The 24,752-nt window shown below is 54.6% G+C and overlaps 1 protein-coding gene across 5 annotated transcripts in view; it reads right to left on the bottom strand.

Annotated features, from left to right (window-relative positions):
- LOC133260282 (maestro heat-like repeat family member 5) overlaps nucleotides 1-24,752 on the bottom strand; it is a 60,837-nt gene that overhangs the window by 20,304 nt on the left and 15,781 nt on the right. For 3 of the 5 annotated variants that reach the window (XM_061438464.1, XM_061438465.1, XM_061438467.1), the window contains exons 7-19: nucleotides 21,163-21,270; nucleotides 20,765-20,881; nucleotides 19,831-19,950; nucleotides 18,704-18,850; nucleotides 17,878-18,000; nucleotides 16,752-16,831; nucleotides 16,406-16,541; nucleotides 14,750-14,845; nucleotides 13,175-13,279; nucleotides 11,560-11,695; nucleotides 11,082-11,254; nucleotides 5,584-5,739; nucleotides 4,550-4,704 (exon numbers count right to left, since the gene is read on the bottom strand). In XM_061438464.1, coding sequence (XP_061294448.1) covers nucleotides 4,550-4,704; nucleotides 5,584-5,739; nucleotides 11,082-11,254; nucleotides 11,560-11,695; nucleotides 13,175-13,279; nucleotides 14,750-14,845; nucleotides 16,406-16,541; nucleotides 16,752-16,831; nucleotides 17,878-18,000; nucleotides 18,704-18,850; nucleotides 19,831-19,950; nucleotides 20,765-20,881; nucleotides 21,163-21,270 — 1,652 coding nt within the window. The remainder of the gene's footprint in view (nucleotides 1-4,549; nucleotides 4,705-5,583; nucleotides 5,740-11,081; nucleotides 11,255-11,559; nucleotides 11,696-13,174; nucleotides 13,280-14,749; nucleotides 14,846-16,405; nucleotides 16,542-16,751; nucleotides 16,832-17,877; nucleotides 18,001-18,703; nucleotides 18,851-19,830; nucleotides 19,951-20,764; nucleotides 20,882-21,162; nucleotides 21,271-24,752) is intronic. The other 2 variants (XM_061438466.1, XM_061438468.1) reach the window with 2 other exon arrangements.

The following is a 24,752-nucleotide window of genomic DNA, read 5'->3' as shown; positions in this document are numbered from 1 at the left end:
TCTGCTAAGTTATCTGGTCTTTGTTATGCTGACAGAAGAGGGTGCCATTGAACTTGAAATCCTACAAAACACTCCAATAGTGTTTTGTATTGGAGAGGGCAATGGCACCCCACTCCAGTACTCTTGCCTGGAGAATCCCATGGACGGAGGAGCCTGGTGGGCTGCAGTCCATGGGGTCGCTAGAGTCGGACACGACTGAGCGACTTCACTTTCACTTTTCACTTTCATGCATTGGAGAAGGAAATGGCAACCCACTCCAGTGTTCTTGCCTAGAGAATCCCAGGGACGGGGGAGCCTGGTGGGCTGCCGTCTATGGGGTCGCACAGAGTTGGACACGACTGAAGTGACTTAGCAGCAGCAGCAGCAGTGTTGTATACAAACAGGAGAAAAATTAACAGATTCACAGAGTTATTGCAACCCTTCCCTGGAAAACAGAAAACACAGATCCAATAAGAAAATTCCTCCCCTGATAGTCATGATGCAGAAAAAAAGTGTAAGACAACACCTCTCCTGCAGGTTGATATACTCAAGCAAGCATTTAAAGACATGAAAAACCACCTTGAATTATAAATTCAAAAAGGACCAAGAAACACCCTCTAATAAGAAAGGAAAAAAACAGTTGACTGAACTCAGAAGTGAATAAAAATTATAAGGTCCTCAAGAGAGATACAACTCGAGTGAAAATTTAGAAAGGAACATTGAGGAAGAGTAGAGAGACCACCAAGACAATAAAGATGAATTTAAGAGAAGCTCTAATGGTCACAGAGAAAGAAGCGGAAATGGAAGACAGGCAAGGAAAGAACAGCATGTGAATCTCTGGAGTCTCTGAAAAAGGAAAAAAACAATGGGACGGAACCAATATTTAAAATTATAACCAAGAGAGAAGTGGGCGAGGGAGACTAAGAGGCAGAAACTTTCAGCTACAAAATAAGTCACGGGGATGGAATGTACAGGGTGGGGGATACAGTCAGTGATAAGGTAATGGCTTTGCACGCTGACAGCATTTTGAAAAGTACAGAAGCACAGAATCAGCACGTTGTGCATCAGGAACTGGCGCAGTGTGGCAGGTCAGGGAGAAGGCACTGGCACCCACTCCAGCACTCTCGCCTGGAAAACCCCATGGGCGGAGGAGCCTGGTGGGCTGCAGTCCATGGGGTCGATAAGAGTCAGACACGACTGAGCGACTTCACTTTCACTTTTCACTGTCATGCACTGGAGAAGGAAATGGCAACCCACTCCAGTGTTCTTGCCTGGAGAATCCCAGGGACGGGGGAGCCTGGTGGGCTGCCGTCTATGGGGTCGCACAGAGTCGGACACGACTGAAGCGCCTTAGCAGAGAGCAGTATACTTCAAAACAAACAAACTCACAGAAAGAGAGACCAGAGGTGAGGGGTGGGGATGGGGGAATCAGATGAAGGTGGTCAAAAGGACTTCCAGTTATAAAGAAGACGAGGGGTGCCACGTACAGCATGATTAATGAACACCGCTGCGTGTTATACGTGGAAGTTACAAAGAAAGGAAAGCTAAGAGTTCTCATCACAAGGAAAAATACTTTTTTTTCTTTTGTATCTATATGAGATGATGAATGTTCACTAAATTATTGTGGTAATCATTTCATGATATATGTAAGTCAAATCATTATCCTGTACACCTTAAACTTAACCAGTGCTGTATGTCCAATTATGTCTCAATAAACCAGAAGAGAAAAATTACAACCTAGAGAACTTTCTAGAAACGTAGAGACTTAAATCTACATATTCAAAAGACTTATCAGGTACCTGGGAAAATGTACACAGAATGGTCTCATCTAGACATTTCTTAGTAAAATTGTTGAATTTCAAAGATAAAGAAAACAATTTCCAAAGTCTCCAGGCCAAAAGATAACTTACAAAGACAACAAAACAAAACCAAACAAAACAACTGTCGTGGGGCTTTTCAAAAACAAAGCAAGGCAACAACTGAGCAGCACTAAAAAAAATTACTTAGAGACTTCCCGGGCAGTCCAGTGGTTAAGACTCCATGCTCCCAAAGCAGGGGGCTTGGGTTCAATCCTTGCAGGAGCTAGGATCCCGCATTCTGCATGGTGTGGCCAAAAAAAAAAAAAAAAAAAAAACCCACCAAAAAACAAAAGTTAATAAAAGAAAATGTGAACCAAGGATTTTATATTCAGCCAAGCCACCTTTCAAGTAAACAACTTTCAACGTAAAAGAAGCTAGGGCTTTCTGAATCCACGAGCCTTCTTGAGGAAACTGTCAGAGCATTAACTTTGTCAAGCTAAGGGATGGCCTAGACTCTTTGGCAAAGGACTTAGGGTGTGTGTGTGTACTCTCTAGAAACCAGTGTGGGAGGAGTACAGTGCAAATTTTGACAAAGCACTGTGCAAATGAAAACACAGCTGGATGGGGATGAATAATCTCACTGGCTGTTCCATGGGCGTGGCTGGGAGTTTCAGGATATCAGCAAAAATGGCTAAGCCAGACGTTAAAAAGTTAACAAGGGAGTAAGGACACTAAAGTAGGTGAGGATACAAAGGTAACAATTAGAACAAAATTACAACTCTTCCTAAATAAAAAAACAGCCAAAGATCAAAGAATACGCATCTCATAGAAGAATATGTAGCAAATAAAACACAGGCCATTACAAAATATTATGACAGAACTGAGATTCGACACGTCAGTCGTATCAATAAACGTGAATGGACTTAGCTCATCTATTAAAATAAAAAGATTTTCAACCTGATCATAGGTCAAGACGGAACTGTGTGCTGTATATACGATGACACCTAAAACAGATGAATTCTGAAGGGTTAAATGAAAGCACAGACAAATGAATACTGGGCAAATGGGGAAAAACAGGGAAGTGGGGGACGTGATTCTGGTAACAAAATGGAATTCAAGCCCTTCAGGCATTAACTGTGACAAGGCAGGGCACTTTTTACTGCTGAGAGTCACGATCCATAAAGAAGATGTAACACTTATGAATATGTATACACCAAATAACATGACAACCTTATGAAGTATTAATAAAAACCACAGGAGATGGAAGGATACATAGATAGAAGCATATTAATAACAGGAAACTTTAACACACCACTCTCAGTACAAGACAGATCAAATAGACACAGGTTAAGTAAGGAGGTAGACCTAAGCAACAGAATCGATAAAGTAAATCTTTATAGCAAGTCCTATACCTGATAATAGAAAAAAAAAAAAAAAAAAAACACCCTTTCAGGTGCCCATAGAATATTCACAAAAATTGTTTAAAAGATCAGTAAATTACATAAACCAGAAATATTTGATGACATTCTCTGATCACAATGCAATAAAACTAGACATTGCTAATAAAAACTAAAAGTCCCTTCCACATGAAAATTAGAAATCTTCCTGGAAAACAGGGTCCTGGGAGCTGGGAGCTGGTGAGCGTTCTCTTCTGCTGGCTTCCGATTTTTCAGGGGTTGGAAGCAAGGTCGGTGGCCGAGTGTGAGGTGGGGGCAGAGCTGCTGGGGCTGAGGGGAGGGGAGGGTGGGGAAATGTGGTTTCTGGGCCGCCCCGAGGGCTCCGTGGAGATGCGTGGCTGGCAATTTAGGGGTGGCGGCACGCTTTCCGGCACTTGCTGCACGGGTGCAGGTGTGAAGCAGACGGAGCCAGTTGAGTTTTGCAAGCTGAGTGTGACAGAGGGGCCAAAGGGCTTGGGGTGTGCTCAAGGGGGTTCCTTTGACACCAGAAGGTAGGTTCTATGCTGGCAAGGAGGGAGGTGAGGACAGGGGAGGGGCCATGAGCAGTGAACATGGAGGTCCCGGAGGGCAGAGGCTCACTGGTCGGGGGGTGGGTACCAGATGGAGTGAGGCGGGAGGGGGTCAGGCCAGGGGACAGATGCTTGAAACCGAAGGTGGCTGAGCCGAGGCTACGACTGTGGGAGGGGGAGGCTGAGGGAGATGGGAGAGGAGGTCCTGGTGTTGAGGCATCAGGGTGAACGAAAGATGCTGGCGTCCCCAAGATCAAGCCAGTGGGAGTGAGCGAGAGGGTGTCGGCGACCAGGAGCTACAACCTCAAGGTTCCAGGAGTGACCCAGGGCAGGTGCGTGGTGGCTGGGTAAGCAGGTGGTATAGACTGAAGACCTGGGATTCAGAACTGGGATTTTAGAGATAAAGTACTGTCTCCAGGCTCAGGGGCCTGGGGACTGTGGTGCCACTGGGATGTGGGGGCAGGGTGAGGGTCCCTGGAGGAACAAGAAGGGTAGAGAGGGTTTGGTGTTAACAGGGGTCTTGCCGGAAGCACCCAGGATCCCGGGCCCCTCTCTGCCAGGTGATGGGTGGTGGTGGCTGGGTGGGGTGTTTTATGGGGTCACCGAGAGAAGGGACGGTGTGTGGTGCCTCCCCAGGGATGGCCCCAGGAGGGGCACAGTAAATGAACAGATAAGTACTCCTTCGGGGCTTGCAGCCCTGTTCATGGGCAAGCAGGAGGGCAGGCAGGGTGCAGAAGTCCTGCCCTTTGCCTGGGGGAGGATGGACGGTGGGCACTGGGGTGGGGAGGGAAGGAGGGCTGAGCACCTGTCCAGCGGGATGGAGAAGTCCAGGAAGGCGGCCACCAGCTCAGAGGTGTGGTTCCGGGCCAGCAGGGTGATAGCCTGCAGGGCATTTTCCTTGGCTTGGGGAATGCGGACGGAGCAGAGCTGCAGGTGGATGGCCCGGCCCAGGCTGGCAACCTGTGCGGGGAGGAAGAGTATGGGGAGAGGGCTGGTCTGGGCAGGGGGCCAGACCCCACCCCGGGGAGCCTGAACGGGGAGGGAGGAGCTGCCCTGATGGGCATGGAGCCCCTTCAGGTAGAGTGCTCTCCTGAGGGGGACACACAGCCCTGCCCTGGGGGCTCTAAGAGGGAGGTCTGACGGGGGAGGCTCTTCTCTGCCCTGGACACGAGTCAGAAGGGGACCCCAGGGCTGGGGGACAAGCACCATCTGTGCAGCATTTGGGGTCATCCAAGTCTGTCCAAACATTGCCCAATTGCTGAAGGTTCAGACACACCCAGGGGCTAGAGCCTCTAGCCCGTCTTGGGGCTGGGGGGACATAGGGCGTCTGCCTTATGTTCAGATGACGTCGTGTCCTGGTCATCACTTTGGTACCTGCTGCTCTGATGTCTGGCAGGCCCCTCCCCTTCCACTTTTGGGTTTCATTACTCATCCATTCATGCCAGGCTCCGAGAGCACCCCCCTGAGACATCAGTCATCTTCTATCTGGGAGTGCCCCCAGGGCCCTGCGTTGCTCCTCCTCATCAGTCTGGAGTCAGATCCAGAGCTCCTGGAGGGTCTGGGCTGGGCCTTCCTCCCCCCAACTCCCATCCTATCCCTGTTCCATCAGCCCATGTCTGCCCCAGACCCTGCAAACACCCCCCAGGGCCCTGGACACCTGTGTGGGCCCTTCTGTCCTGCATTCACTCACCCATCAGAGGGTGGGGCCTGGGTCTCCCCCTCAGGCCCAAGCTTGGGGATGCCGCCTGGGACCCGCGGCTCTAGCCCCTGGGTGCTGATGCTGGGTCTGCCCCCCTGCCCTCTGCCCCATCATGGTGGACCCTCTGGGGGCCCCACTACCCTCACAGTCTCCAGCTTGGCCCCGTGCTCCTGGATGGCAGTGAGCAGCATGTCAGCGGCCGCCTGCACGCGGAAAGGGCTGGCGGAGCCCAGGCCATCGATGGCCGTCCAGATGAGGTCGGTCAGCTCTGCCATCGTGAGATGCTTCATGACCTCCTGTAGCGGTGGGAGGGAGGCACCGTCACCATGGTCCCTGGTGCTGGGCGCCCGCCTGCTTGGCTGCACTCATACCCCATCCCAATGCTCCAGGCTCCCCAAGTCTCCAAGCACTGCCAGATGCCTGAGCCCCATGCCTCTGGGGCCCCAGCAAGAGCACCCATCTTGCAGTGTGCTCTCCTGCACGTCTCTCGGAGCCAGCCACAGCCCAGGGGCAGGAAGAGAGGGTGTGATGACCAGCAGAGGGGCGGGGACATGGTGCTCTTCTTCACTAGGCCTCAGGGCTGTTCTGGGGCACGCCTGACCTGGCCAGCCTTGACCTTTCTCTTCCTCTGCCCAGTCATCACCTCATCTGTTAGCCTCCGCCCAGGCGGCCACTCCCTACTCCCCTCCTCACAGAGCTTTAATCAAGAGCAACTCAACTTCAGATCTTCGAAGGACCTTCAGGGTCACCTTCACCAAGCCCCAGGCCTGGGAAGGCAGGTGAGCTGCCCTCATTCACGGCGCCCGGGAGGGCTAGGCAGGGCCAGGCTGGGTCCAGAACCCAGGGCTCCCATGCCCTAGCAGGGCTTGCCAGGGAGCCCGACTCTGCTTGCTGCCCACATTCTCCTGGGAGGGGGCGTCCAGTGGGGTGGGTGTCACCTCCTACCCCAGACCCTGAGCCGCTCTGGAGGGATGAGGGTACTCTCAGGGAATGCAAGGTCAGGGGGTGGGATCCCTGCTCCACAGCCTCAGACCACAGTCTCCAAGAGGGAGACTGCCCAGGTGGAACCTTCTGGAAAGACTTAGAGCAGTGCTGCTCAATATGGTAGCCACCAGCCATACCCAGCTGTTTAAATTTAATTACGAAAAATTCAAGGAATCCCTGGTGATCCAGTGGTTAGGACTCTGCACGTTCACCGCCTAGGGTGTAGGATTGGGAACTAATCGTACGTAGCTCAAGCTACGTGGTGAGCCCATAAAAGGAAATGAAGCAAAATTTAAAATTCAGTTCGTCAGCTGCACCAGCCACTTTTTTTTTTTTACTTTGGCTGTACTCGCTCGGCTTGAGGAATCTTAGTTCCCTGACCAGGGACTGAGCCTGGGGCCCAGCAGAGAAAGCACTGCGCTCTAACCTCTGGGCCTCCAGGGCACTCCCTGCACTGCTACATTTCAAGAGCTCAATCGTCACACAGGGACAGTGGCCACATGTACAGTGCAGATACAGACACTTCATCGTTCTAGAAAGTTTCCCACGGGGACAGCTCTGACTCTGAGCAACTGGTAACCAAAGGAAGACGGAATGCTGGTGGTGAAGTCATACTTGGGAAGGCTGACGGAACACGAAGATGGTCAGATGATAAAATGTTCCTGGGCATGTCAGAGTATTTGTTGAGATGTCTGACAGTCTGTTAGGATGTTTGCATGTACATTAGATATAAAAATATATGAATGTTAGAATATTTATTATTAACAGAATCTTACTGTTCTAAAATTTTGGTAGTGTTTGTGAGAATGTTAGTTTACCAGTTATTGATTAGGAGGTGAGGATAATTTTAATGGCATATTTGTTCAGTTCAGCTCAGTCTCTCAGTCATGTCTGACTCTTTGTGACTCCATGGACTGCAGCACGCCAGGCTTCCCTGTCCATCACCAACTCCCAGAGCTTGCTCAAATTCATGTCCATCAAGTTGGTGATGCCATCCAAACATCTCATTCTCTGTTGTCCCCTTCTCCTCCTGCCCTCAATCTTTCCCAGCATCAGGGTCTTTTCTAGTGAGTCAGTTCTTTGCATCACGTGGCCAAAGTCTTGGAGCTTCAACATCAGTCCTTCCAATGAATATTCAGGACTGATTTCCTTTAGGATTGATTGGTTTGATCTTGCTGTTCAAGGGACTCTCAAAGTCTTCTCCAACACCACAGTTCAAAAGCATTAATTGTTCAGCCCTCAGCTTTCTTTAGGGACTTCCCTGGTGGCTCAGACGGTAAAGTGTCTGCCTACAATGCAGGAGACCCAGGTCCGATCCCTGGGTCAGGAAGAGCCTCTGGAGAAGGAAATGGCAACCCACTCCAGTACTCTTGCCTGGAAAATCCCATGGACGGAGGAGCGTGGTAGGCTACAGGGGTGGCAAAGAGTTGGACACAACTGAGCGACTTCACTTTCACTTTCAGCTTTCTTTATGGTCCAACTCTCACATGCATACGTGACTACTGGAAAAGCCATAGCTTGGACTAGACGGACCTTTGTCGGTAAAGTAATGTCTCTGCTTCACAATATGCTGTCTAGGTTTGTCATAGCTTTTCTTCCAAGGAGCAAGCATCTTTTAATTTCATGGCTGCAGTCACCATCTGCAGTGACTTTGGAGCCCAAGAAAAGGAAGTCTGTCACTATTTCCATTGTTTCCCCATCTATTTGCCATGAAGTGATGGGACTGGATGCCATGATCTTAGTTTTCTGAATGTTGAGCTTTAAGCCAGCTTTTTCACTCTCCTCTTTCACTTTCATCAAGAGGCTCTTTAGTTCCTCTTCACTTTCTGCCATAAGGGAGGTGTCATCTGCATATCATTATTGATATTTATCCCTGCAATCTTGATTCCAGCTTATGCTTCATCCAGTCGGACATTTCACAAGATGTACTCTGCATATAAGTTAAATAAGAGAAGACAATATACAGCCTTGACGTACTCCTTTCCCAATTTGGAACCAGTCCATTGTTCCATGTCCGGTTCTAACTGTTGCTTCTTGACTGGCATACAGGTATACTTGTAGCTAAAAGTAACTTTTTGTGTTAGAATATTAGAGTACTACATAAATCTGGTTAGACCATTTGTTTTAAGATTGCATTTAAAATTGTTTGCTAAAATGGTAAATTTTGGTTAAAGTTCTAGTATTAGAATGTTTTTGAAGAAATTCAATCTGGAATGATGGTTAGACTCTCAGAATCCCAGAATACTACAATCTCAGGTTTGCTAAGTACTTGTGAATATTTTATTTTAGCCCAGGGCATGAAAAAATGTGAGCTGGAGGTGGCAGTGACGGTGGTTCTGTGGTTATGGTGGTGGTGTTAGTCATGGTGGTGGTGGTGGTGGTGATGGTGATGGGGATGGTGCTGCTGTTAGTGATGGTGATGGTAGTGATGGTGATGGTAGTGATGGTGGTGGTGGTGGGGATGGGGATGGGGATGGTGCTGCTGTTAGTGATGGTGGCAGTGATGGTGATGGTAGTGATGGTGGTAGTGATGGTGGTTCTGTGGTTATGGTGGTGGTGTTAGTCACGGTGGTGGTGGTGGTGGTGGTAGTGATGGTGGTGGTGGTGGTGATGGGGATGGGGATGGTGCTGCTGTTAGTGATGGTGATGGTAGTGATGGTGGTGGTGTTAGTGGTGGTGGTGGTGGTGTTGTTAGTGGTGGTGGTGATGATGGTGGTGATGGTGATGGTAGTGGTGGTGGTGGTGGTGTTAGTGGTGGTGGTGATGATGGTGGTGATGGTGATGGTAGTGGTGGTGGTGATGATGATGGTGGTGGTGGTGGTGGTGGTGTTGTTAGTGGTGGTGGTGATGATGGTGGTGATGGTGATGGTAGTGATGGTGGTGCTGTTAGTGGTGGTGGTGGTGATGGTAGTGGTGATGGTGATGGTAGTGCTGGTGGTGGTGGTGTTGTTAGTGGTGGTGATGATGGTGGTGATGGTGATGGTAGTGGTGGTGGTGCTGTTAGTGATGGTGGTGTTGGTAGGGATGGTGGTGACAGGAATGCTGTTGGAGGTGGTGGTGAAGGTGGAGATGGCTCATGGTAGTGATGAAGTTATAGTGTTTACAAGACCACATGGGGAATTCAGGACAGACTTGGGACAAGAACCCAGGTCTGTTCTCCAGCCCAAACCTTCTCAGAACCATCATCCCTTGGTCAGCAGACCCTCCCATCCTCTCCCCTTTCTGTGCTCTGTCCATCACTGCTTCCTGTTCAGAAGCTGAGCTGAGTGCCCCGTCCCTGTGTGCTGGGGGCCATGCAGAGTGGGGCAGACTGCTCTTCCCAGGTCCTGAACCCTATGTTCCTAGTCACTCTGTCCACTTGAGAACCCCAGTGCTCCAGGACCCCTTAACTCCTGGGCGCCTCTGAGCTGGCCCTTGGGAACCCTCCCTCCAGCCCTGTCTCTTCCCCTAGTCCAGGTCCTCAGGTGTAAACAGAAGCCCTGCCTGGTTTCCCCATCCTGGCCCTGGACAACTGATGCACTGGCTCCAGGGCTTTAAGTTTTTCCCTGCTAAACTTTTCCGGATTGGCCTCAGTGGGCTGACAGCCACTACAGCTGCAGAGAGCACAGTTCTGGACTCAGACAGGGCTGGATTCAAAACCCACTGGGCACCTACTAGCCAGGTACTGCCCCTTCATCATTCGGTTCAACCTGGCTCCACTGAATGGGTGTTTACTGAAGCCTGGTTCTACCACCAGAGCCTGTGCTGCGCCCAGGTGGGACTCCACTTCTGGCCTGGAGGTCTAATGGGGAGACTGACAGGCACACCCCATACAGGGGTCTTCATTAGTCATAGGTTCAACAGCAAGAGGGGCCACCATAGAGGAGACATCATGAACTGATCACTCCAAACATGCGGCTCTAGGAAACTCGGCCAGTCCAGTCAATGCCAGCATCCAGCCCACACCCGGGGTCCCAGCCTCGCTCATCTTCAGAAAAGGCACAGTTCACACAGATATGGATGGTCCCAGAGACTCGGGATCTCACTGAGATGACGAAAGGGAGCCAGGGAGCTGCTGGACACCCCAAGCCACTGACTAAGGAGGGCCTGTAGGAGGTCAGATGACAGCCGAAGAGGGGAGACATGCTATGCCTTCAAAGGAGGAGGTTTGGCTCTCAGAGGGTGGGGAGAAACCTCAGGCAAGTGAGGAAATCGAGGCTGTATCTGCAGAGGGTCACCGAGAAGGACACTGTTCAGTGCCTCAGAGGACGCCCACCTTGGGAGCTAGCCAGCCAGCGCCGTCTATTAGGAATTCCTGGCGGCTGGAACTTCATTGGCATCACTCTGCCCATTTCACGAGGAAGACTGAGGCTCAGACAGAAGGAGCTTGTTCAAGATTGCACAGCCGTGAGAGACAGAGCTGGGACTCAAGCCTGCGCTGCTGACTCCAGCATCTATCTCCAGCCCCTCCTCCCCCAACTCCTCGTTCCCAGGAGACATGGTCCTCCAAAGCTCTAGTTAATCACCAGAGATGCAGGTGAGATCCTGGCCTCGGTTTTAATATTCACACCCTGGCCCCAGGGGGAGCCCCGGGAGAGGGTTAGTGGTAGGGGTCGGAGCAGAGCATGGCCACATCCCCCCACCCAGATCTGCCCAGGATTCTAAAGGCTTTGACCTTGATGACTTGGGAGCTGCCGGGGTGCGAGATGTGGTCCTTCAAGAGTGCCACCTCCCAGGGGCTGGGGGGAGCAGCCTCCTGGTCCCCGCTGCTCCAGAGCAGGGCTCCTTCCTTGCTGGCCTGGGGAGGCTCCTGGGGGGCTGGTGCTTGCTCCTGTGAAGCTTCTCCTCCTGGTCAGGGATGGGATGGGGCAGGGGTGAGGGTGGGCAAAGGCAGGCTTGTGGTCTAGGGCGGGACCTGCAGTGGGTGCAGTGGGGTCATCTGAAGTCAGGGTCATGCCTGGGTCCAAGTTTAGGGTGGGGAGTCAGTGGGTCTGCAGGTCGGGACAAAGCCATGACTGTGCTGACGGCTGAGGTTAGAGTCTGGGTCTGGGGGAGGTCTGGGGGGAGTTGGGTTCAGGAGTGCTGGCATGGGTTGGGCTGAGGCTGTGGCTGTGGTGGGAGCAGGTCCTCCGTGGGGACCCTCAGAGGCTCACTTCTCTGGTGCAAGAGGAGCTTGTAGAGATGGCCCAGCCCTTCCAGGCTGGAGCACTGGGTAGTCTTGTCCGGGTCCTGGCACAGAATCCCCAGCATGCCCACCAGCTGCCCAATCCGTTTGAAGTCCTCTTTGGGCTGTAGTGAGAGTGCAGAGAACCACTTATGCAGATCCTAGCAGCCACGCACTCACCCCAGCACGGCTGGCGTCGGAAAGGATCCCTTCAAACTCTATGCAGGACCGGGATTCAGGTCTGGACAAAATGTTTCTGTTTAGTTGCTCAGTTGTGTCCTACTCTTTTGCGACCCCATGGACTGGAGCCCGCCAGGCTCTTCTGTCCCTGGGATTTCCCAGGCAAGAATACAGAAGTGAGTTGCCATTTCCTTCTCCAGGGGGTCTTCCTGACCCAGGGATCGAACCTGTGTCTCCTGCATTGGCAGGCAGATTCTTTACCACTGAGCCACTGGGGAAACTCCCCAGCCAAAATGTTAGGGGATGCCAAAAAAGCTCAGGACACAACAGAAAACTATCTTAATGCAATATTTATCAAAATCAAAGTGAATGCTAAAAAATCTGTCATGAAAACGTTCCAAAATTTTAAATAAAGACAGGATCTGAGCTTGCACATCCATGACCTTGCCTCACTCACCTCACCCTAATCCCAGCCCTGGTTCTAATAAAGCTTTATTCACAACAGGTGGCCAGCCCAAGGGCCAACGTTTGCTGATTTGTTTAAAACATCCCATTAAAATATTTATCTCTCTTGCAGAGTGTTTTGGTGCCTCCACAAGTGTGCCCTAGGCAAGTGCCTGACTTGCCTCTCCCAGATCAGTCTTACGTTGCAGAAGTTGATTTTGAGTAAATGGAAGACCCTTTGAACCCCTGCAGAGGGGTCCTCCTCACCAAAGGAGTGCTGGAGCTTGCCTGGAACACTGGAAGCTTGCCTTTGGCAGAATGTGGCCGTTTCCCAGCCGCCCGCCTGCCTGTCCACCTTCATTAGAAAGGCACGCCCGTCAGGCACCAGGCCGAGGAAGTAATTTCATCTCCCTGTGAGTCTCCCTGAGGAATCGATGCTGATTTTGGCTGATAAATGCAGAACCACTCACTTCCTGAATGCGTGCTGATGTTCACTCAACCCAAGGGCATTAGTGACAGATGGCGGTTAAGCTGTGATCCGTGAAACGATGGGGATGGTGATGGACGAGGGCAGAGGGACAGTGGCTGCTCCGAGCAGAGCTGCCTGCCCTAGTCTGGGGCAGGGCGGCACTCTCACAGTCTCCCATCTGACGCCCACTGTGTCCCTCCGAGGAGGACTCCTTTCCTCCCACTGCCCTGAGAGACAGGCTCAGGGTGGATAACCTGCCTGAGGCTTCAAGCTGCGTTGGCAAAAGCCCAGTGTCCTGAGTCAGGCGTCAGGGAGCCTGGGTTCAGCCTTCAGCTGGGGCCCCCCAACTCCGGCTGTTTCCTTGTGTGTGAGGAGGAGGAGTGCCTGGCCAGGCCACAGGGGACTCGGGGATCCTGCCTGTCCTGGGGGCAGGGACCCCATGCGCCTTGGCAGCTTGGGGAGAAGGGCGGCTTGGCGGGTGTGGGCCTCGGGCCGGAGAGATGGTACTCACGTCCAGGTAGAAGTTGTGGCTCAGGAATTTGAGGAGGGCCATGCAGCTGTGGACAGCCCGCTGCCGCTCGTGGGCCTTCTCCGACTCCAGCCAGACGTACAGGTGCTGCAGGTGGTGGGGGAAGGGAGGGGAGCGGCCGCTTGGGACCCCAGCTCCCTACAGGCCCCGCCCCCAGCCCAGACCGCACCCTAAGCCACACCCACTCAAGGCCAGGCCACACCCTCATCTCAGGTCCCTCCCAGTTCCAGCCCCAAGCGCGGTCCGCCACTCGCCCTATCCAGCCTTCCTCCTCTCTTTTCACTGCCTCGGCTAATCCCTCTGCTCCAGGCCAGCGTTGCTACCCAAGTGAAAGTGAAAGTGAAGTTGCTCAGTCGTACCCGACTCTTTGCGACCCCATGGACAGTAGCCTGCACCAAGCTCCTCCGTCCATGGGATTTTCAAGGCAAGAGTACTGGAGTGGGTTGCTATTTCCTTCTCCAGGGAATCTTCCCAACCCAGGGATCGAACCCAGGTCTCTCGCATTGTAGACAGACAATTTACCGTCTGAACCACCAAGCAAGAGGAGGTGTTAATTCTTTCTCTTGTAGCTGACACGCCCCTCCTGCTGAAAGTCTTTTGAGGCGCCAGGTTCTTAACCCGTTTCTCTGCAATGTATATCTTTCCAGAACAATGCTTTTCTGTGCACACCATAAAGGCACAGAGTTACAAAGAAATACAAACGCATACTGAGACAGGTTGAACACTTCTTAAGCCTCATTTGAGCCTCTTTGTTACGGATTGGACGATCTGACGCTGCGTGAGGATGAAGAGCTGGGAGACTCTGTGACTCGGTTGTGTCCTGTGACGTTTTCTCCTGGCCGGGCTCACACACCCCACCCTGACGTCCATCTGTGCACCCCAGGTCAGCAGTCCCTGCAGCAGTCCCCTCAGCTCCACTGGGCCCCGAGCCTGAGATGGCCTGGCCCCTGCTGACCTAACCTCACTCTGACCCACTGCCCCCACCTCTGCGCCCACCCCAGGCTCCAGCCATGCAGAACCTCCCTCCATTCCGGCCCAGTGTGCTCGCTGGGGTTGCTCAGCTTTGCTCCTGTGTGCCCTCTGCCCCAGGGCCCTCTCTGCCCCTCCTCTGCAGAGGCCTGCTGGCCCTGACCCCCACCCTCCCAGCAGAGGCAGCCTCCCCTGTCTGGGCCTCCCCTGACTCTGTTGGCTTCTCTCCCTCCTATCAGGGAAGGACTCTGGAGGGCAGTGACGGAGTGGGGGTGGTAGGCTTGGGAGACGCCCTCAAAGCAGGGAACCTGCTGCAGGGGCAGTTCTCTCAGTGGGAAGGAGGGCAGGTCCCTCCAGGGCAGGGCCACGGCCTCTTCCCTCACCAACTCGCTTTGCTGTGGCCTACCTGGCCCACTTGCCACCAGGCTGTGCTCACTGCACCTGCCCGCCCCACTTGTCCTAAACCACGGTGATCTCTAGAGACGGACAGCCCTCGTCTAGACCAGTCCCAAGCCTGGCTCAGGCCCTGCGTCCTCTGCCCCCCCCCCCCCACCGCCATCCCCTCCCCGCACTACCCTGCGCCCTCACCGACAGCAGGAAGTGCAGCTCCTCAGCTGTGGGGTTCTGCATGATAAAGGTCTGCAGCATCTGCTCCAGTGCCCCCGCGGTCTCCTTGTAGAGGGTCTGTGTGGGGCATGGAGCAGGTCAGGGGGCAGCTGAGCCCCAGGGCCAGAGGGACGGTTGAGGCCTCCTGGGGGCCTGTGTGTGTCAGCCTCTCGGGGCCCGCTCCCTGCATGCTCCCCAGGATGGACTGCACACCAGCGAGCTCACATCATGCCCAGGAAGGGCCCCCTAGGACCCGCACTGGGCAGCCGTGGAGCATGGGTGGTCTGGGGCCTGCCCCAGGGCACAGGATTCTCAGTGGCCGAGAAGATTCACGAGTGTGTAATCCGCTCAAGACCTGGCCCGGAAGGCTCTCGTGTCTACTTGAATGCTCTGCCATTGCCATCTTGAAATTCTCAAAAAAGGTTTAAACAAAGGCCCCTCATTTTCATTTTGCACTGGTCCTGCAAACACAGGAGACCCTCAATCTTGGCCGCTTGGCGAGTCAGGCTTGCCCAGGGAGGGAAGGGCCACAGAGAGTATCCACTGGAGGAGAGCCCTGTGGCTCTGGCCGTCATCTCTCTGGGGGCCACTTCAGCTCGATGAGCCTACCTTTGTCACCTGAGAACTGGGCTGGAGCCAGACCCCTGTCAGGGTGGACGTGGACACAGGGTGAGAAGGAACAGGAAGCCCCAGCCCCGCGCCTGGCTCCTGGCTGCACTCGCTGAGGGTCTGGCCATGGGGTCATCACGTGGTAACCCGGGCACCCTGGACTCCCACAGGGTTGGAGTCTAGGCAGACATCCCCCTTCTGGAGAGCCACTGCAGTAGTGTCGCCCTGGGTCTAGGGGGCCCCTCACTGTCACCCACACCCAAGCTGCCTGTCTGCCGGCTCCATCCTGGACTCAGCCTGGGGAGGTGGCCTGAAGAGCCTGGTCCGGGGGCATGGGGCGGAGATCAGCCCTGCCTCTCCCTCCCGACACCTCCACTTCTCCGAGCTGGTTCCCTCCGCTCTCTGGACGGGTCGCTGCTGGGAAGCTGAGCTAACGCAGATGGGGGTGGGCCTGGCGCCCGGCGGGTGCTCAGCACCGGCTGCCTGCCCTTTGCAGTGGGCGGGGCGCCTGGCGGGGCGCGGCCGCTTGAGGCTGCACGCGCCCCCCGGTGGCGGCTGCCCGCAATGGCCGGCATCTCCCCGCAGTGCGGCTTCCCTTGCACAGAACTTGAGAGGGTGGGCGGCCGGCCAGGGCCGTGGAGCGCACATCAGAGCTCCTTCTTGCAGCCACTAGCGCGGGCAGGACCAGACCAGCTGCAGTAGCGGCGTGGGTGACACTGAGCTGCACGCTCTCAGTGCCGGCAAGAGGCAGGGAGGCCACCCATTCTATGTACAGAGCGCTGCTTTGCCCCACACGTGGGACATCCAGGGTTTCCTTTCAGCCTCAGTGCTAAGTGGCACTAGCTCTTGGATCATCATCCCCTTTTTACAGGTGGGCTCAGAACAGTTAAAAGAAACACCCCCAGCCCTGGCCTACGGTGCGAGGCGGGTGCCTCAGCGGCCCCCTCCCAACCCTAGAGCAGTACGTGGGACTGGACATTCTTCCCCGGGGGCCCCCCTCCGGAAGGGGTGCAGGTGCCAGCCTTGAACCTGTATGTTGGGCGGCTCCAGAAAGAGGCAGGTGTGTTTCTCCAGGACCTCCAGCAGCGGCAGGGACATCACGCTGCGGAGGCTGATGGACAGAAGCCGAGATTTCTTCTCCAGGTCCAGCTGTGGCCTCAGCTTACTGTGGGGACAAGTCAGGGAGGGCGGGGGCCTCTGTAAGACAGCCAGCCGCCTCCCATGGTGGCCTGCGCTGGCTCAGGTCCCTGGCCCTGCCCAGGAGGGCCTTGAAGCCTGATGTCTCCCACCTCGCTGTCCTGAGGGGCGCCAAGCCTGAGCTGTGAGGCTGATGGTGGATGATGAGCAAGGCACTGCGTGGGGCCGGGGAGCCTACCAGAGACTGGAGATGATGCGAATGGTCTGCTGGCGAGTCGGGGTGCACAGCGTGTCCTGGGGCTCCTTCTCCATCAGAAGCTGCAAATCCCAGGTGAAGGCTGTCTTTCCACATGCCTGGGCCTGTCCCCTGACACCAAGTCTCCTTCCCGCCTAAAGGCCTGGGTGCCCAGCACCCCTCTAACCTGCAGGATTCTGCTTCTGCTCTGGATCTGCACAGGGGGGCCTCTGTGATCTGACCCTCCACATCCCCCTGCCACCTCAGACAATTAGAACATAGACTTTAGAATCAGATGGATCATGCCTGAATCCTAGCTACCCACACATGAGCTCGCATGACCCTGGGCACACCTCCAAACTGCTCTGAGCTTCGTGTATTCACATTGCCCTTGTGTTAGGTGGGAAGCAAGGCATGCAAAGCAGTGTGTCTGGGTCACAGGAGGGGCTCAGAAAATGCGCCTGTTATTTTTGTTATTGCTGCTGCTAAGTCACTTCAGTCGTGTCCGACTCTGTACGACCCCATAGTCGGCAGCCCACCAGGCTCCCCGGTCCCTGGGATTTTCCAGGCAAGAACACTGGAGTGGGTTGCCATTGCCTTCTCCAATGCATGAAAGTGAAAAGTGAAAGTGAAGTTGCTCAGTCGTGTACGACTCTTCGTGACCCCATGGACTGCAGCCCACCAGGCTCCTCCGCCCATGGGATTTTCCAGGCAAGAGTATTGGAGTGCGGTGCCATTGCCTTCTCCTTGCTACTGCATAATTATTTATCACTTGTGAGTTTCCTCCACTATCCCACAGGTTCTGCGAGGCCCAAACCCCTAGTAACTGGTGGTGCAAGCTAGGTCAGTATTGGCAGAATGGATGGACGGTGCTGGCCTTCCTGGGTCTCAGCCACATCAGCTGTGCAGTGGATGTCCTTGGCCAGCTCAGGGTCACTGTAGGGAGTGAGTCACTTGAGGGCCGTGGATGTGCTTCCAGGTGTGAAAGCCTATGAGGGGCTTGTCCACGCTCTAGAAGTCCAGCTGGCCCATCTCTTCCACTGGTGTCTCTCGTGAGTGCTGCTGTTTGAGGGGGGTGCCTGGTCCATCCCTGGGGAGCCCTTCCCCTGCCCAAGGACCTTGCACTCACCATCAGACACTCGAGGAGCTCGGACACCTGCGAGAACTCGTAGCTTTGGGCACCCTCGTTGCGGTTGATGGCCCCCACCAGCATGGGTATGGCCGTGAGGAAGCTCTGCTTCAGGGTCTCGTCCTGGGGTCGGACAGTGGAGCAAGGGGGCAGGTCGGGGAGTGGGAGTACCAGAGGGGTGGGAGAGCAGGAGGGCCACTGTCACAGGTGGTGGCAGGGCCACTGCTGATGGGGGAGACAGCAGAGAACTCCGGCTGGGGCTGCACAGGCTCCGGGATGGGGACGACCCATGTGATTTTTTTAACAATGTGAATAGTTGATGATGCTTAAGCATCAGGAAGTGCTGTAAGAAGCCCAGTGTCCAGCTTCTCATGATATGCGGCTACCCCAGGCCCAAAGGATCAAGTGTGCGGTGGCCTCACAGGGCTGCCTGGCCCCTCACTGTTCCCGGGGTGCAGGGTCAGGGGGCTGTCATCATGGGGCATCCAGTTCCCCCAAGTGAGAACCCAGGGCTTGCTTTCGGGGGGAGGCAGAGGGCTGGGATCCTCATGAAAACCCATGAAGCATTAGGTGGGAAGGATGAGGAGGAGGCCAGGCCCACGTTGGGGTGGGGTGGGGAGGTGGGCTCTGGGGCCCTGGGAGGTCTAATCCTGACCCCGCTCTAGTGGGCTCCTGGGCCCTGGGAGGTCTAATCCTGACCCCGCTCTGGTGGGCTCCCGGGCCCTGGGAGGTCTAATCCTGACCCTGCTCTGGTGGTCTCCGGGGCCCTGGGAGGTCTAATCCTGACCCCACTCTGGTGGGCTCTGAAGTGGGCCGGGGGTCGTACCCAGGAGCTGTAGTGGAAGAAGAAGATCATCCGGGACAGGATGTTGTCCACCCACGGGAGGATCTGGGCCTTGGCCTTGTCTGCCATCTGGCCGTAGGCGAGGAGGATGGTGCTGCTCGCCCACTTCCACCGCAGGTCCCCCGAGTTCTGGGCACAGTGGGGTGGGGGCGGGGCAGGTCAGGCGCATGGGGGCCCTGCTGAGCCTTCCCCTGGGGGTCTGGTGACGGGAGGTACCCGAGCCACTAGCGGGGTCCTGGAGGCAGGGCGGACCTCAGTTTATCTCACAAGGAAATAGGGGAGATGGGGCTGTCTCCCTAGGGGCAGTGGGCTGGGTCTCGTGGGGTCACTTGGAGGTGTACCCGGGGGTGCTTGTCTCTGCTAGAACAGGCTAGAATCTAAGCCCCTCACCCTTCCAGCCTTGGGGTGGCCCCTCCCCAGGGGCCCAGGACCTGGCCCCCTTCTGTCCCACCTCAGGCTGTAGGGGGCCTGGGAGGGCGTGTCTGGACCTAGACAGACAGTGATGGGGTACCCGGCACGTTGGCTCCAGGTGAGACCCAGAGAGTGGGGGCCCTCGATGCCCCTGAGGACACTGTGATCCTGCGGTCTGTCAGTGACTAGACCCTCTCTGGGGGTCTGAGCCTCGGGTCCCAGCTGCTGCTCTACCACCCGCCACGTGCGGCACTGGGAGGAGGAGGCCGGACCTCGGCCGTGGTCCTGGTTCTCACTCATCCCCCCTCTGTCCTATCCTGGCTCGCCTCCTGGGGTTGCTGCCACTGCTTCCGCCTTGGGAGCTCCCCGGGGCTGGCCTCGGGCCCTTGTCTCCTGCTTTGGACGAGGCCCAGGATCAAAGAGCCACTAACCACCACGCGGCAGGCAGGCAGCCACGCGGGAGCTATCCTGTGTTGGCCTCACAGCTGGGCTCCCTGCAGCCCAGTGGGAAAGAGGGAGCACCATTGAGGAGGGGGAAAGTGCGACGTAGGGGCCACGCCGCTGCTGCAGAGGTGGGCCGAAGGCCGGGGGCCCTGGCCCACAGCCTTTCCCCCTAATTGGCCCCAGGAGCCCCCACCCCACGGAGGCCCAGCATCCCTGTCTGCAGTCCAGGCCTCCAGCGGCCGGAGAGCCAGCACCTTGGGGGAGAAGCTGTTCAGGCTCCACCTGATGGGCGTGCTCCGGCCAAACTGCTCCAGGACAGCCCAGACGTGGTCCAGGTGGCGGGTGGCGGCCAGCCCCACGGTGAGCGCGATGCCCTGTCGGGGCAGGGGGCGGGGGGCAGGGCTCACTGACGTGGGCTGGTAGGATCCGGCCTACCCCTCACCTGGGTGTATGGAAACTGAGGCCCAGGAAGGGAGGGAATTTATCAGAGGGCACAGGGCACCTGCCTGCCACCAGGCTGGGAGGACACACACATCTGAGCCGAGCATTATGGGGCGTCTCTTTATGGGGGCTGGAGGCGAGGGTAGGGTTGGGGGAGAGGTGACTCTGTGGAGCCCTGCTACTGCTGCCTCCCCACCCCCAGGTCTCAAGCCCTGCGCCAGAGTGCAGAATGCGGGTCCAGGTGACAAGGAAGAGGACACAGTTGTGATGGGCTTGGAGTGGGACCAGGGTCAGGGCTCAGAGTGGGACCGGGGTCAGGGCTCAGAGTGTGATGGGGGTCAGGGCTCAGTGTGGGACCAGGGTCAGGGCTCAGAGTGTGACCAGGGTCAGGGCTCAGTGTGAGACCAGGGTCAGGGCTCAGAGTGTGACCAGGGTCAGGGCTCAGAGTGTGACCAGGGTCAGGGCTCTGAGTGTGACCAGGGTCAGGGCTCTCAGAGTGTGACCAGGTCAGGGCTCTGAGTGTGACCAGGTCAGGGCTCTGAGTGTGACCAGGGTCAGGATTCAGAGTGTGACCAGGGTCAGGGCTCTCAGAGTGTGACCAGGTCAGGGCTCAGAGTGGGACCAGGGTCAGGGCTCAGAGTGGGACCAGGGTCAGGGCTCAGGTCAGGGCCTAGAGTGTGGCCAGGCTCAGGCTAATCTCGTGGTCAGGGTCAGACAGTTGGCACTGAGTGGCCGCCACAGCCTTACCTCCCTCTGCTTGGGCCACTGGTGGGACGTTTCCAGCAGGGTTTTCAGGTGTGTCCTGACGTTGGTGCCGTTCTTTTCGGCTTGAAGCATCAGCCCATAGTAGATGAACAGGAAGGCCTGGGGAAGCGTTCAGCTTCCTGTCTTGAGCCTGAACCCCCTCTCTGCACCCCTGTCCACTGGGCAGGCTGCCACTTCCCCCGTGCAGGCCCCCTCACCCCTCTGCTTTGTGACCAGCAATCGCTGGCCTGGTGGTGAAGCGTCAAGGGTGTGGCTGCAAGTCCTACCGCTTGGCCCCCGCCCTCTGTTTCTTTCGGGGGCCTGGGGCTTGCGCTGGGCATGGGCCCATGGACAGAGCCCCTGGGCCTGTGCGGTGCGCACCAGGGGTGGGGGTGGCCCACCTTCTCCGGGGGCTGCTCCTGTTGTGTCCGGTCGGGCCTCGTGAGTGCCCCCAGCAGCTCCTTGGACCACCCTTCCTTGTTCAGAAACGGCACCGACTTGATGGCCATCTGTAAGCAGATGGGTGGGCGGGCAGAGGGTCTCTGTCTCCACCTTGTGAGTCTCCCCCAGCCTGGCCCGCCCCTAACCGCTTGGGGTCCTGACTCCCCGTCCTCCTCCCTGCTTCCGTCTCCTGAGGCTCCAGGGCCTGCTCTCTGACTTGTTTGCTCGCTGTTGGGGACGAGAAACTCATTCTTCAAGCTGCCCCTCCCTGAAGATTCTCAAGGAGGGGCTAGAAACCAGGAGCCTGACCATGTCCCCAGGGCTGGGCCAGGGCTCAGCTGTCATAGAGGCCCAGTGGCGTGTCCCCTCAAGGTGGCTGCACCAGAGTGTGGGTGCCTGGGGGCAAGGTTGGTCTTGTTTCCTCATGGATGTCTCCCCAGTACCTAAAACAGTGCCCGACAAGTAGTTGACACTCTTAGTATTTTTGAATGAAGGAATGAATGAACCAATGATCAAATAAATGAATGAGAAGTCCCTTCTAAACATAAAGTCCTAAAAGCCCTAACATTGCATCATTTTATGATGATAAATACACAGCCTCTCTATTTTCAGTGTTCCTGGTTTCCACAATAGAAGTCGTCTAAGATTTTGATCCTAAGATTTTTTTCTGATGGAGAGACTCCTTTTAATTATGCTCCCAACACAAATACCTTAAAAGAAGGATTGGTAAATGTGAAGATAAGAATTTCAAGAAGTTTGTTTAGCCAAATCACCATAAAGTTGAAAGACACAGGAATTTTTTTTCTTTCTGTGATCTGTTGCCAAGAGTTAATATCATTGATAAAGAGCACTTTATAAACCAATAAGAAAAAGATGACAATCCAGTTAAAAATGGAGATATACAAACTCAACCCTACTAATATTTAAGAAATGGAAATTAAAGATGATGTATCATTTTGGCCAAGATTGAGAAATAGTAAAAGCATCACATTTTGGAGGTGATTGGATCACGTTAAAGTGCAGGTTTGGGCAATGGTAACTAAAATTTATAGTTTATATGCATCCATTTCCCCAATTAATTCCGTTTCTGGGATCTACCCTAAAGGAGCAGTAGCAGGGCCATACTCGGAGACAAGGGCGCCCTCTGCAGGCAGGACTGTCTGCACCCCCTCTGGTGATGCACCCTTGGACCTGGAAATGGAAACTGCTCTAGCCTAGGGCTTCCCTCGTGGCTCAGATGGTAAAGAATCTGCGTACAATGCAGAAGACCTGAGCTCTATCCCTGGGTTGGGAAGATCCCCTAGAGAAGGGAATGACTACCCACTCCAGTACTCTTGCCTGGAAATTCCTATGGACAGAGGAGCCTGGCGGGCTACAGTCCATGGGGTGGCAAAGAGTGGGACGTGACTGAGTGACTAATGCTTTCACTGCACATTGGCCAGCTCCACTCCTCCAGGGCTTCCCAGTGGTGCTGGTGGTAGAGAACCAGCCCACCAGTGCAGGAAGCATGAGATGCGGGTTTGATCCCTGGGTTGGGAAGATCCCCTGGAGAAGGGCATGGCAACCTACACCTTCTTGCCTGGAGAATCCCATGGACAGAGGAGGTTGATGGGCTACAGTCCATAGGGTTGCAGAGAGTCAGATACATGACTGAAGCAATTCAGCATGCACGCACACCAGGGCAGAATCCAGAGGAACCTGTCTGCCTCAGTCGTGCCCCACATCTGGTCCATTTGCTAGGGTGCAGCAACACCTGGGTGGCTCTCCCATATGCCCACAGGACAGGTGTCTGCTGAATGCCCAGGGAACCCCAGCCTCCTAGAAGCTCCTAATTTCTCCAGAAGCACCAGGGGCTTCTGTCCCCTCCCCCAAACCTTCGGTGTCTCTTTTTTTCATGGCATCATGTACCAGCATCTGGTGGCCAAAGCGGAGCCCAAACTGCTACAACACTATTTATGGGAATTAGTGTGAATTCTGCATGTTTCTGTAGCAGAGATAGTCATCTATCTGATTCTGCATCAGTCCTAGACCCTGCTAAGAATGTTTACAGAATATATAAGGCGGGCCCCATATTTCTTTTTATATTTTGAAATATTTTGAAATTTGAAACACATCTGTTTCCAAAATTTTCTTTAAAGCTTTAAATATTTTAATTGGAGAAGGCAATGGCACCCACTCCAGTACTCTTGCTTGGAAAATATTTTAATATTGAGGTCTATTTAACGTACAGTGAGACACGTGTATCATCAGTGTGTAGTGCAATGAATTTTGACAAACGTACGTATGTCTCAGTTCAGTTCAGTCGCTCAGTTGTGTCCGACTCTTTGTGACCCTGTGGACTGCAGCATGCCAGGGTTCCCTGTCCATCACCAACTCCCGGAGCTTATTCAAAGTCATGTCCATCGAGTCATCGATGGACATGAACTAAATGTCATGCCATCCAACCATCTCATCCTCTGTTGCCCCCTTCTCCTCCTGCCTTCAATCTTGCCCAGCATCAGGGTCTTTTCCAGTCAGTTCTTCAGATCAGGTGGCCAAAGTATTGAAGCTTCAGCTTCAGCATCAGTCCTTCCCATGAATATCCAGGACTGATTTCCTTTAGGATGGACTTGTTGGCTCTCCTTGCAATCCAAGGGACTCTCAGGAGTCTTCTCCAACACCACAATTCAAAAGCTTCAATTCTTCGGCGCTCAGCTTTATGGTCCATCTCTCATATCCATACATGACTACTGGAAAAACCATAGCTTTGACTAGACGGACCTTTGTCGGCAAAGTAATGTCTCACCCCGTCAATATCTGGACCATTTCTGACTGCCCCAGAAAGCTCTCTCGTGCTCCCTCCTAGTTAATCTCCATCCCCACAAGGCCGGTTTGATTTAGTTCTCCTGCCATAAGGTTAATTTTGCCTCTTCTAGAATTTCGTACGACTGGAATCGTGTGATGTGTGCTTTTCTGTGTCTGATGTTTCTTAAAGAGATGTGTTGATTCATTTTTCGGCTGTAGTCTTCGCCGCTGTGAGTGGGCTTTCTCTAGCTGAGGGCTCCTCTTAATTGTGGCTCACGGGCTTCTCACTGCAGTGGCTTCTCTGCTTGCGGGGCTCGGGCTCTAGGAGCTTGGGCTTCATTCCATAGCTACGGCTCGCCGGCTCCAGAGAGGAGGCATGTGGAATCTTCCCGGACCAGGGATCAAACCAATGTCCCTTGCATTGCGAAGCCATTCTTAACCACCGGACCCACCGGGGAAGCCCTGTGTCTGGTGTTTTTCCCTCAGTGTGTGTTTGAGATTCGCCGTGCTGTTGCATGCTTGTTCAAGTTGACGCCTCTATTTCTGCTCTGACTTTTGTTATTTCTGCTGCTCAGCTTCAGTGTAACTCGCTCTCCTTTCTCCAGTTTCCTCGGTGGGTGAGTAAGTAATTGATTTCAGGTCTTTGGGAGGGGATGAGTCTGCCTAGTACAGGTTGTTCCTAGTCTGAGGCTCTTAGGAATAAGGCTGCCGGGAACATGCTTCTGTGCGTAATTTTGTGTATGAGTGTTTCGTGCCTCTGGGGTTA

The sequence above is a fragment of the Bos javanicus genome, chromosome 14, assembly GCF_032452875.1.
Source record: "Bos javanicus breed banteng chromosome 14, ARS-OSU_banteng_1.0, whole genome shotgun sequence".
Lineage (NCBI taxonomy): Eukaryota > Metazoa > Chordata > Mammalia > Artiodactyla > Bovidae > Bos > Bos javanicus.
Note: the sequence above shows the minus strand (reverse complement) of the source record. Positions and strands in the feature narration are given on the sequence as shown.